General features: G+C 37.2%; 1 protein-coding gene across 2 annotated transcripts; it reads right to left on the bottom strand.

Annotated features, from left to right (window-relative positions):
• Window positions 1-2,798: 2,798 nt before the first annotated feature.
• On the bottom strand, window positions 2,799-5,313 carry LOC145138019 (RNI-like superfamily protein). 2 transcript variants are annotated; one of them, XM_079072161.1, is made up of 12 exons: window positions 5,068-5,313; window positions 4,882-4,941; window positions 4,601-4,684; window positions 4,378-4,508; window positions 4,223-4,298; window positions 4,063-4,133; window positions 3,857-3,943; window positions 3,598-3,670; window positions 3,448-3,515; window positions 3,293-3,361; window positions 3,110-3,215; window positions 2,799-3,016 (listed from the first exon to the last, which is right to left on the bottom strand). In XM_079072161.1, the coding sequence occupies exons 1-12, from the start codon at window positions 5,242-5,244 to the stop codon at window positions 2,951-2,953; spliced, it is 1,068 nt and encodes a 355-aa protein (XP_078928287.1). In that variant the 5' UTR covers window positions 5,245-5,313; the 3' UTR covers window positions 2,799-2,950. The 2 variants fall into 2 exon arrangements, with proteins under 2 accessions (XP_078928287.1, XP_078928288.1); XM_079072162.1 differs by having other exon boundaries at window positions 5,019-5,129.
• Window positions 5,314-13,702: the final 8,389 nt, after the last annotated feature.

The following is a 13,702-nucleotide window of genomic DNA, read 5'->3' on the forward strand; positions in this document are numbered from 1 at the left end:
TGTTGACACAATCACTGAAAATACTTAAATGTGGAATTCGAAAATGTCTTGCTTTAAAGATTGATTACACTCGTTTAAATACTAGTAACATATATGTAACTATTTTTTATTTTTTTAATTCTTCGATCAAGAAAACATTATTTTGCTAGTTAAATCAAGAAGCTTCAAAAATAATGAAATTTCAAGTTCTATTGTTTATTACATTCTTTTTTGTCATTTTACGGATAAAAGGAAACTTGAATACATGTACTTATCAAAATTAATACAATTATTATTTATTATTTTATGGTATTATTTTTCATTTTGTTGTTATATAAGATTATGATTCACTTTTTATTATTAGCATCGATCAGTAAGCAGAGAACATCTGGGATCCTGTTCACCATTTTTTTTTTTACTTTATTTTGTTGTTGAAACTAAACCATATATAAAAAAGCTTATGAAAAATATTATTCACTTCAAACATAATATTATATTTAATTATATGTCAATTAACAAAATGTTACATATTATGCTACTAAATATAGGGTTTACCGTCAAAAATATTACTAGGTACCAACTTGACAAATTATACCGTGTAAGTTTAAAAGTGTTCTTTATTTATTAATAGTGTACTAATTAAAAAAACATCACTTATCTTACGTTACAAGTTTAATCTCTCCTTAATCTTAATTTGCCAATTCCGTGAAAATTTTATTGTTATGGCTCATCATATTCTTTTGCATCAACTATATATCTGAATGAACGAAGTTTGTTATGTATTAAAATCACAGTTATTTTACCAAATATATATGCATAATAATTACTATGATTGCATAATCAAGTGCTTAATTAAACATATATACTGATTTTTTTAATTTAATTATATTCCTCCACAAACGTCGTTATAGAAGTTATTTTTTGTAGATTGGTGTGAGGTTTTCATACCATGGTTGATTTATATGTTCAAGTAGCCGTTCATATTAATACAAAGTAGATAAATTAAATCAATAATTGTTTGTGATTTTTTTAGTTAGATATTTCAACAAAAAAAATAGGTAAATTAATTAGATTAGTAGTCTGGTACAGTTTCATTATACATGTCATCGAATATCGGAGACATGTTAAGAACATTTATATCATTCAAGGAATTATGACAAGAAGACATGTTATGTCCACAAATCCTATAAGACCATAACTTCAAGTATGACTATTGGATAGCCATGATCACCTCGGGTGTATTGACCATGACATGCATTTGGATAATTTTCCCATCCCCCAATGGATGCAATCTAAGTTTCCTAACAATCCAGGAAAGCCATGCACATTCGCATGATAATCATATAATTGTTGGATATCACTATAAGTAAGTTATGAAAATATCGTGGAGCATATAATTTCATGACATTTTTACAAAATTTGTGAAAGCGTTCTAATGCGGTACTTGTGGACATACTAAGATTCTAATCTAAGGCATCAGGGGGAAGTGGCATATGCTAGCATACGAAGTGTGATTGTGTATTTTTGTAAATGACTAAAACCTAGTGTACCTCTTGTATCTGCACGTTGTTAAAAATATGGACAAACTTCTATAACATCATTGACTATATGCTAAAACAAATGTTTATACATATGGAGCCGCCATCGAAAAAATAGCCTTGAAAAATTGCATGCTCACCAAAATAATCGTGCATGAAGCATTGGTTGGCAGCTTCACGATTTTTTTTATTTATCTTTTTTTCGCCTCGTATTTTTTGTATCACGCTGGTGTAGTTCTTCTATCGTCATTTCAATGAATTGAATAACCTTCATGGTCGTTTCTATCACCGACTCAAAAAAATTTCAAAGATAAAGATGGAGACAAGGCAAAAGAAAGAAGAAGGTTTTAAAGTGGTATAAAATGGTGTTTAAGGGTTGTACTTATAGAATTTGAAAATTGAAAAATAAATAAAATAAAATAAAAATTGGTCGTTAGTTGGTAGTTGGGAGATGAGGTGAGCACGATAGAGAAATGTCGAGTATGTGACGCGGTGTGAGACAATGCCACAGAGGCACTACCGAGCTCAACGTCGAATATATGACAAATTTAAAAACTCTTTATTACCTTTGGAAGTTTTTTTTTTTTTTTTGTATTAATTAGCTTCATTTATTGTATTTCCGTTTCTTTGTTCTAAGAAGTAAAAAAGAAAGAGAAAAAAAAAACGCATAACCCCTCTATTTAAACGAACTTGGTTAATCCATAGAGCAAAACATTCAGAAATTGCACCTACTTTTGTCCATATTCTTAACCATGTCTAAGTCCACCTACTTTTGCATGTTGCTTTTCATTGTAGTTATTGCAGGTTTGTCTCCTTCGTTATCTCGTGTCTTCATAACAAACATATTGTTTAATACTTAACTTTTATAGTTTGAATATATATTGTGGTGTAATGCGCTTATTCTTTCTCATTTTCAGCCGGAGTTTCAATGGTGAATAGTCAGAAAAGATGCGCTCAGGTGTTGAATCCAAATGACTGTATCCTTGCAGATTGTCGTAAAGAATGTTTCGAAAAATACAATGGCAATGGATTTTGTGAACTTTCTAGCTTTTTCGGCCATTATTCTTGTGTTTGTGCTTACAACTGTGGCCCATGAAATCTTAGAGATGAAAAAGTTCAAAGTCACTAGGTTTAATTAAGGCTTTACTTTAGAAGATTTAAAATTAGATTTGAATAAAATATTTTTCTTTTCCTCTTATATCTAATACGATTATACGACTCCTTTTAAGATTATTGTGAATTTGCTTCTCAAGAAGTTGAGATATTATTTTCATCATTCAATTACGAATAATATGATGCATTGATCTAAGATGTTCAGATTCACTATATATCAGTATACAAAAATAAATCCAACACAAAATATACAAAATACAAGGGAATCAAAGCTCAATTGTAAATATAAAGTAGAATTAAACACTTACTACAGTCATATACTAACTGTGAACCTTGAAGCACCTTAGATATGGAAATAACTGAAGAAGCTCTTCACGGCTACGCTTCTAGAAGATTATCAACATTTTTCCAACATTACCCTTTCTATATAAAATGGGACAAATCAAAAAGTACATTGCTATTAATAAGATTTAAGATACCTTGATGCCAATACATCCATTCACATCAAGTGTTGTGATTGTGTTTGAGCAGAATTCTGAGAGGACTTCTAGACTCTTATCAGTAACTCCCACAATTCCAAATAAGCTGCATGCAATATTTTCAATTATTATTACTATTAATAAAAATACCAAAATAAATAACCACAAAGTGTGTTGATTTACCTAAGATATTCAAGAGAGGTGCAACCTTTGGCTATGGCTATGACACCCACATCAGTCACACGTACACACCTTTAACAAATATTTAATACAAAAACATTATAAAAATAAATATTATAAATATTGTGTGATTATGGGAAATATAGAATATAGATTACCATGTCAAATTGAGGATACGAATATTTTTGCATTTGGCTATAGAGAAAAGGCCTTCATCAGATATATTCTGTTTGTAAAAAAAATGAAAAAAATAAATTATTTTTTCGTGGAGAATCATAGGTAAAAAGTAAAAGAATCATATAATATACCTGAGCACCACAAAGATCTAAGAATCTAAGATTGCTCAAAAGTGAAAGTTTCTTATAAGCTTCATCTGTGAAGCTAAAAAAAATAAATGAAGTCTTGATAAATCATTAAATCAAGTAAGTGAAGTAACACAGTATGAAGTAATATATATATATATATATATATATATATATATATATATATATATATATATATAAGTAAATATGGGAGTGAGAACTGAGGAGGGCATTCACGTCTTTTTCACTGATGAAAGATAGATACCTTGAAAGAGCATAGAGATTTAGACTCTTGAGTCCAGAGCATTTGGCCATAATATGTTGCAAACCCCCATCTGTTATCTTGATGCATCTACATAATCAAGAGTTCATAAAAGTTTAATATTTGCTTTCATAAAAGTTGTTAAGATGATAAAGATTGAAACTTTTTATTTCAAGAATCAAGTAAAAGCCTTCACCAACATAACATACCTAGTGATATCTAGCAACTCCAGATGCTGATAGCTGTCACCAACCATTTGCAAACTTTTATCTGATATACCCTGTTATCCCACATCAATTGCATTTCTATCAAAAATATATAAGATTAAAAAACTGGAATAAATCTATATCAGTTGTAACTGTAATATACCTTACAACCACTTAAGTTCAACTCAAGAATATGCTTGCAGTTCTTTACCAGATGTGATATGCCAACATCTGTAACCCTGAAGCAAATAATAGTATCAAGAAAGGTAGATATGAGATATGGTGAGAAAAAAGAAAATTAGGGGAAAATTTATGTACCTAACATTCCAGTAGATGGAGAATATCTTTAAAGAAGGAGTGACTGAAGTTATAGCCTCAATTCCCTTGTCAGAGATTTTTTGGCAGACATTAAGATTTAAATGCTCCAGGTGCTGAAGGGAACCTGCAAACTGAGAATTGAACATTCGTGTTCATTTGCAAATAACAATGGTATGAATTTGGGTTGTAGATATAGAAAACAACAACCTCAACAGTATTCTACCTTGTTCTTAAGAATGTCCAGATGTTTATCTTCGATATCTTGTGCAAACTCGAGGTTTATCTGCTTGACATGATGATATCTCGTCTGCAATACATAGAAAGTCACATAATGGGAGAGAACAGAAGCACACGCTTCTACAGATTGAGTAAAACTCCAATTCTTGGAAAACCTAAACCTTGTTCATGATCATAACTTCATAGTGATAGCCACTTTACCCTAACACTAACAAAGAAGATAAACGAATTCGAAGAAGAGGAATTGGAATTGGAATTGGAACAAACCAGCGCAAGGGCAGCTAGAAGTCGATCTCCAGCATTCTTCATCTCATGAAAATCAAGAACCTGCCCAATTTAAAAGATCACATACAAACCCCAACATAAATATAACCTAATTTGAAATCTATAATTAGGGTTATTACTCAAATCATGATTTTGGAAGTAAGGAACCGATAGACAAATTACAACTACCAGCCATAGGGAAGCGGAGGACACGAGAGTACGGTAAAGAGACGAGGAGACGAGAAGAAGAGAGATGAGGTCTCGCTGAGGAAGCCTGAGTCTGGTGCTTATAATCTTCATCACCTTCGGCATTGTTTCTCTGCTCCATACTTGCTGTTGCACCACTTCTGCGTCACCCTCCCCCATTTTTTTCTAGCTGCTTTCTTCTCTCCCTAGCCAGGTAAATAAAGAAAACTACAGCAAATACAATTGGTTCCAATATAATTATACAATTTCAAATCTTTACAAATAGGAAAATATCCCACGAACTTTTGTGATTTGTCTTAAAGGTCCCAGAATTTATTTTTTTATTTTTATTTTTAGTATAAAGTCATGTTAAAAATATCATGAGAAAATTACACGAATCGTCCATCGTTCAGGTATCAAAAGACACGTTCAGTCCCTATTTTCAAAAATTAACTCGGGTCGTCCCTTGTTTGGTTAAAAGTTGCACGTCAAATCCCTCGTTAGTTTAAATTTGCACGCTTCATCTCTTTCGAGAAATGAAATGACTATAATGCCCTTTTCAATTTATTTTTTCATTTATTTTTTATATTTTCGATTACTTTTAATTATTAAAAATTATTTTAATTACTTTTCAATTTGTTTTTTATATTCATGATTTCATATACTGCTCTCTTTCTCGTTTTTTTTTGTTGAAGAATATTTAACCACCACCATTATCGGGAACTGACTGCACCACCATTGGAAATTGAAACACCACCGGACTTGTTGAAAGCCACCACCGGAAACCTTATTGACCGCCGAACCAAAACCTCTTTCCATTTTTCTGTTCACGTCCGACGAGTACCACATCTGCCAGAGATGTGGGCCACATCAGAAATAGCATCACCACCGTCGGTTTCTCTTCCTCTGGTCTCCTGATCTTCAATTGAAACCCTAGCACCGTCATCACCACTTGAAGACCATAGGTTCGTTTAAACCGTAGCGCCATTGAACCCAACATATCTATTCTTTACCCATTGAAAACGATACATCTGTTCTTCATCCGTCGAAACCTTAGATCTGAGGTGGTAGTTGTATAGATCTGGTGAAGAGAGGTACAAAATCAGGTAAAGAGAAGGACAAAATACAGGTTCTACTTTGTGGTGGTCTAAATCTTCAACGAAGACGTTAACAAATCAGAGGATGGTGTTGGTCGTCGGAGATTAGGCTTTTAACAGATGCAGTGATTATGTTGGTCGTCTATAAGAGAGAAGGGGAGAGCGAAAGAGAGAAACGATAGCTTCCTGTGGTTGTGGTAGTCGACAGAGGAAAGTGGTAGTTTGCGGCGTTGGACGGTGGTTTCCGATGGAGAGATGGTGACCGGTGGAGAGGTGGTAACCGATGGTTTGTGATGGAGAAGATGGGAGAAAGAGGGGTGAGAGTATTTATAATGGGGTGGGAGAGTATGGTGTTGTTTGTTTTGGAAGTGGTTAGATGTCTTTTGTCTTTTTCCTTGTTTGCGGATTAAGACGTACACTTGAGAAACGTCTACCCGCCAGAAGGGAAAAGTGCTCAAAAAGTACTTTTGTAGAAAAACAAACTAGGCCTATGTGTATCTTTCCTAAAAAAATTATTAATATAAACAAATAAATTAAAATACTTTTAATAATTAAACTAATCAGAAGCATTAAAAATAATTGAAAAAGAATTTGAAAAGGGCAGTATAGTCATTTTATATTGTTAGGGACTAAGCGTGCAATTTTCTAAGTTTTAAGGGACGGTCTGAGTTAATTTTAAAAAATAAGGACTGAACGTGCCTTTTGGCATCTGGACGATGGACGATTCATGTAATTTACTCAAATATCATTATATATAAATAGATAAAACTGCAAAAATGGTCCATGTGATGTATATTTTTTTAGGGTTTTGGTCCGAACCTCGATTTTTTTGGATTAGTAAGCTTTTTTCGCTAGTTTGCTTTTGGTTTTGATCCCTCGAAAAACCGAAAAGAGTAAAATACTCCTTGATGTATTTCTTTTTCTTTTTTTTTAAAAAAAAAATTGTTAAATTTTTTATAATTAAAAAATAAAATAGGGCTCTCTCTCTCTCTCTCTCTCTCATACACAAGAACACATACACACACAACACATACTCCCTTCCTAAGGAATCTAATGAATCTTTATAAACAATTGATTAATGTCTTTTTTCAAAAAGTGGTTCATAATCATATGATGTTTTCCAGAAACCCTTTTGAATAGTTTGCTTCACCCATCCATGTCTTACCTCCTTCCAAGTCGTTTCTTGAATTGAAAAAGACGATCTTTACATCCCCGTCCTATGTTTCTCCTCCGCATCCCCGACAACCATCATCACACCACTATCACATTTGCTTCTCCGTCGACCATCGCACCACCATCACATCTGTGATAACACAAATGTGTGTGTGTGTGTTTTCATGTGAGTTATTGTAACGCCCAGTTCCTGGTACGTATTTAATTTATTAAATGTCTTTTATAAAGAGCTACTCGGCGAGTAATAGCCCTAACTCGTCGAGTAGATGCCAGGATGGACGCGGGTTTTAAGTGATCTACTCGGCGAGTCAACGCCTGGACTCGACGAGTAGGCCAGTCTGGAGGAAACCCTAATCCTTAGGGTTTGTACCCTATTTAAACGTCCTTATAGCCCTCATCCCAACCTCCAGCACCCATAGAGCGTTCCCCCTCGAAACCCTAGCCTCCATTGGTGAGCTTGAGTGATTCCTTCTTGATTTTGAGTGTTTTGGTGTATTCTTGGAAGGGTAGAAGTGAAGGAAAGAGTGAAGGTGCAAAGGAGAAGAAGGAGATCCAGAAGCTAGCTTCCATTTGCTACTTCACCTGGTAATAAAGTCTCTACCTTGTTCATTTTCCTAGTAGATCTTCATATATGCTTGTTTAGCCACTTTTGGGACATTCAAGGTCCAAACTCGAGATTTGAGATCTCCTTAGGATGGAGACTATAGATCTGGTCATCATTGAGCTCCAGGAGCTCAAAGTAGCTGCCTTTATGCAAAGCAAGGCCTTGTTCCAAACCCTAGGTTCCCATTTCTAGCTCATTTTGGTGTTTTAGCTTCATACCTCTATGCATGTACGTAAAGTTGGCAACTTTACGTGTTATATTATCCCTAGAAGCTCAGATCTATGAATTGGATGCACTGGAATCGATTAGAATCAACTGTATAGTGAAGACATGCATAGGACTCGACGAGTCGTTCATCGGACTCGGCGAGTCGGAGCGTAAACCCCTGTTTTCCCCGATTTGAGAGTTGTGAGTTGAATCAGTAAGTGGAAAAGGACTCGGTGAGTTAGAACAAGGATCTGGAAGTGGAGGGACTCTGCGAGTCCACGCCCTGACTCGGCGAGTCGAGTCGCGAGTTAGATAATTGTGAATTAGGGAACTCGGCGAGTCCATAGTAGGACTCGGCGAGTAGAGTCAACATGGAAGTTTGACTCTGACCAAGACTTTGACTTTGACCAGGGGGTAAATTGGTCATTTACTCCATGAGGAATCATCAGTTGATTCAGAATGTTATGTGATTGTCGTCGGGGAGTCGCCGGAGCAGCAAACAAGGATGTCGCCGGGGACTGGCCGACTCGGCGAGTCTGGTCAAGGTTGGGAAACCCTAATTTCGGGACTTGGTGCCCTATTTAAGCATCATATTCTCATTCCCTCAGCCTCCTTAATGCTCTCTCGAGTCCAGAACGAAACCCTAGTGCCTTTCTTGTGATTGTGAGCCATTTTTGGAGTGTGTTTGGTCTACTTGGAAGCTTGAAGAATGAGAAAATCTTGGAGGAATCAAGAAGAGGATTGTAGATCCAGAAATAGCTTCTCAATCTCATCACTTTCTGGTAATCAAGTCCTAACCTTGCTCATCAACCTCTTAGATCTCCTCATGTCCCTTTTGTTTGAGTTTTGGTTCAAAAGCTAGATCTATGGGGGCAAGGACGTCCCAAGCTTAGATCCATTCAGATCTGGAGCCCCTAAGTGTGGCTAAGGCATAAAGGTGCAAGCTTTATGCCATTAGGATGTCCCATGCAAGCTTAAAGAGATTATCATGGCCTTTTGGAGCCCTAAAGGCCATGCAAGGAAGTAAAGTCCAGGACTTTACGTGGTTATTGGATGCCTAGAGCCTAGATCTTGATTTCCCTGTTTTGGTTTGGAGTAATAAGGGTTTTGGATCATGGAGTTATGTCTTAATGAGCTAGGGTTTTGTCTAAACCCATTAAGAAGGATTAGGAGTGGGTAAAGTTGGAAACTTTACGCTCATGAGATAATTTCCAACATGTAGACGCAGTTTGGGGTTTAGATATGAAGTGTATGGGGATTAAACTGTTAAGATGGCTCATTCAGACTAAGGGACTCGGCGAGTCCAAGTAGGGACTCAACGAGTCGAAGTGTATTGTCTCGTTTCTGTTCAAGCTAGAACTCGGCGAGTTTGCGAGTTGACTCGACGAGTTGATTTGATGAACTGCGAGTCTGTTTATCCAGGGAACTCGGCGAGTCAGGGGCTGACTCAGCAAGTGGGTTCAGGATTTCAGTGTTCTGGGTTTTGTACTCGACGAGTTGAATGAGCCACTCGGCGAGTTGAGTCAACTTGGAGTGTTGACTTTGACCATTGGTCGTTGACTTTGACTTTGACCAAGTTTGACCTGAATTGACCTCCAAGGGTGTTGTGGTCTAAGTGTTATTTTGGGGTATTGATAGTTCGGGGAGTCGAAGGATCAGCAGTCCGGGGGATTACCAGCTAGCAGCCATAAGAGTATCAGCAGGTCTTCAGCAGGGCAAGGTGAGTCTCCTCACTGTATGCATAGGTCTACGACCACAATGCCGACCCATTATGTTTATGTTTATGTATAGTAGTAAGACCCGGGGGTTAGCCCTAGGCACTCATTGTGACATGTTTCGGATTTAGATCCGCTACCGGGGTTAGCCCGATGCAGTTTATATGTTCCGGATTTCGGTCCCGTGTCGGGTGGTACCCGAGGCAGTAGTGTATGTGTAATGCCCGTGTTTCTAAACTAGGCATTAATATTGACATTATAGTCTAGGTTAACCTTTTTAACTCATTTTGAAGAAATGAAAAGGAATTATGTGAATATTATGTGAATTATGTGTTTTATGCTTAATTATTAGGGTTTAATTAATTAAGAATAAAAAACGACCGTCAAAAATAAATATTAGATAAAGCCGATATCTATTAAGAAACTTGTAGTGGGCGTGACAAGGATTACGGATATATAAAGAATACCGAAATCCGAGTTATAACGAAGAAGTTATGACCTGTCGAAGTTTCGCGACAAAACCGGCACGGTGCTGAATGTCGTAAAAAGTGAGTTTTTGATAAACTACTTTTTGGCCTTAGTGATCTAAACCAAAGTCATAGTGTTCGTTAAACCGAGAGTAGGTATAAAAAGAACGCCCAAATCTGACTTCGTATGAGGAAGTTATGATTTTTCGAAGTTTCAGCTTAGTAGTAGACAGCTAAAAACTCGAATTTTAGATCGAGTGATTTTTAGCCGACACGACCTAAACAAGAATCGAAGGTCTCGTCAATAGTAGCACAACGGTAAAAAGACAGACGAAAACGGACGTCGGATGAAGAAGTTATGAATTTTTAACGGATTTCCTGTCCCGGTCTGTTAAAAATAATAATATAAAAATTAATTCAAAATTAGCTGACGAAGTCTAATCGAAAGTTGTAGAGCGTAATTTTACCTACGCGTGCATATAAAGAACGTCCAAAACGGAGCTCGTATGCGAAAGTTATGGATTTTAGAAGTTTTGGCGCGAAAATCGAGAAAAATTGCCAAAACCGAGGAATTTCGCATACGTGGACTTCAGCCACCTCACCCTCGCTTAAATAGTGCCACGTGTTCGAAATTTTGCTGAGTCATCCGAACCGGAGAGCCATCCGAAGTGGTCCACTAGGAGTCCGACGCGTGTCCCTTATGGTGTGTTCGAGTCTCGCATATGGTGCCACGTCCGAAGCCTCAGACTAGACCTCGGTCCAATCAGGAGGCGACACCGAGCCCCTCGCATGCGCAGATCCACCTGCGCTCCTTCGCCCAACTGCTGCCACGTGTCCTCGCTGCTGAATCCTCTCTTCTAAGCCGACTTCGGACCTCCTATAAATAGAAGGCTTGCGAGCCTTCTCGGATACATTTGGAAATTTGCCATCTTTTACCCCTTTCTTCATATTTCTTTCATATTAACATCCCTCAAAGCCCCGGTATCGATTATAACCCCCGGAATACGCCACGAAGTGCCCGAGAAGTCCGGAAAATTTATCTTTTCGGTTTCAAAGCCCGACCCTCATAGAGCCCGGTTTCTCAATAAAACTCCCGATTTTATTAGAAACGAACGTTTTAGGAAACGAATTGTTGCCCGATTTTCAGTAAATCAAGTGAGTGTATAGTCACCTTCATCTTACACCTAGATATGAAGTATTTTCTATAAAATACGTAGTACGTGTAATTATATTAATTGTTTAATTGAGGTGACTGTTGAATTGATGTTTTATACAAGTTTTAAACTATATATGTATTTTTATCTACAAATATGTTGGGTAAAACATGTGTAGATCGTTGATGTGTGATGAAATAAAATGATGAGAGGCCTCGATGTGATTGTGATCCAGTCATCTAGCGGAGTTTGGATGACGACCACGGACTTTTCTAGACAGTCTAGTGGAACGCTGGCAGGCCCGCAACCTGTAGGTGTTAATGAACTTGGGTGTTCATTCGCTATACTCCATCCCCCTCATGGTTGCCTTTAGGACATGTATGGCTGAGGAAACCCCTTAGCAGTAGTGTCCATCCCGATGATATTCTTTAGGCTAGGTCCCTTGTGATAAGTGTTTAGGGACGTAAAGTGAGGATAACGGGAACGGGTAATCAGGGTTATTGTTGATTGATGAACTTAATAAGTTTATTATTATTGTGGGTTGAAAACCCTATATGCTCACCAGGATCCCAAGCCTGATCCACTCAGCTTTTTATGTTACAGGTAGTGGACCCCGAGCATAGTCGGAGGACGATGGGAGACTTTTGGATTATAGGCCAGTAGTTGTAAATAACTGTTAAAAGGCTTATAATGTCTTGTTTATGCTTTTGATCTGTATCGGAACATGACATCCCGAGGTTTTGATATGAAATGAAACTATACATTTCTTAAAGAAAGGTTTTGACAAACTTTTATCATATTTTGTTTTGGGGACCAATTCCGCAACATCTTTTAAAAAGATTTCTCTGATTTTATTTTAAAAAGCATAAATTAAATCGGTCTTTTCTGGCCGAGAAATTAGGGGATGTCACAGTATGTGTAGTTATACTTGTTGTCTTTGTGATACTTGTGTGTGCCTGGTAGGGAGGTGAGTTTGGGCGAAGTCCCGTATCTCATCACTAGCCAAGTACGGACGGGATTCTGTATTTCATTAGCAGCAGAGTATGGGCGAAGCCCGAGCTAGGAGGGAGGTGAGTGTGGGTGGGGGCCCGTATCTCACTATCAGCAGGAGTGTGGACGGGGTTCCATGACTCATCAGTAGTAGGACAGGGTCGGGGCCCAAGATAGGCGAGGCCTTAGTACAGGAATACAGTAGAGTAGGTTTAGCATATGTGTTATATGTTCCGGACTCCGGTCCGATGTTGGGCAAGCCCGATGCAGGATATGTGATTATGTTATATGTTCATGTTTATGTTATGTTCAGTTATTTCGGACTTCGGTCCGATGCCGGGCGGGGCCCGATGCAATAGGTGGGGCCCCAGTTATTCCGGACTTCGGTCCGATGCCGGGCAGGGCCCGATGCAGTGGGCAGGGCCCAAGTTATTATGGACTTCAGTCCGATGTCGGGCGGGGACCGATGCAGTGGACAAGGCCCAGTATGTGTTATGCGTGTTATTGTATGGTATGTGGTAGATTGGGGAACTCACTAAGCTTCGTGCTTACAATTTTCAGTTTTGGTCTCAGGTACTTCCGGTAGCGGAGGGAGGAGTTGGGGTGATCGCATGGCACACACCATAGTTTGTTAGTCTGGGATGTTTTACTCTGATAAAAAGAATATGTTTTGAGATTATACTCTGATTGGTATAACAGTTTTGTTTATGAATGAAATGGTGGATGATTATGGCTTTCAATAATGATTTAAAAATGAAATTTTCGGACCGTATTTTTTTAAGGATGTTACAAATACTTGTTTTAAACCCTTAATTTGGCTATAGTAATCCAAGAAGCTTGAGATTACCTAGATTTTTCTTAGCTTTTGAAATGGTTAGAGAAGCTCATAACAATTTCCATAGTCAAAGTCACAATTTCCATTAAGCATGTAATTACTGAAAGTCAACTAGCATTAAGAACTAAAAAGTCACCAAGTCCAAGAGGAGTCAAAAGCTTCCACTACCATGTTGGAGAAAATGTTTTTATGATTGTGTGAAGTAAAACTAACATAAAAATCACTTGTTGCTTGCTAATTTGAAAATCCTTTACTTAATCAAGAAATCAGACAACTAATCACCACAAACACATTTAAACTCATGAATAAAAACATACAAGTAATGATAAGATGTTAAAATACAAAACATTTTCATAAAGATTCAAACACAAGTTCATGGAGTCTTCAACATTCAAC

Source organism: Lactuca virosa, chromosome 9 (genome assembly GCF_052849685.1).
Source record: "Lactuca virosa cultivar CGN04683 chromosome 9, Lactuca_virosa_CGN04683_v6, whole genome shotgun sequence".
NCBI lineage: Eukaryota > Viridiplantae > Streptophyta > Magnoliopsida > Asterales > Asteraceae > Lactuca > Lactuca virosa.

Coding starts and splice junctions, on each gene's coding strand:
- LOC145138019 (XM_079072161.1), bottom strand. CDS start 5,244: ATGGGGGAGGGTGACGCAGAAGTGGTGCAACAGCAAGTATGGAGCAGA. Junction 4,299..4,377: donor TCCATCTACTGGAATGTTAG/GTACATAAATTT, acceptor TATTTGCTTCAG/GGTTACAGATGTTGGCATAT. Junction 3,516..3,597: donor TAGATCTTTGTGGTGCTCAG/GTATATTATATG, acceptor TTTTACAAACAG/AATATATCTGATGAAGGCCT.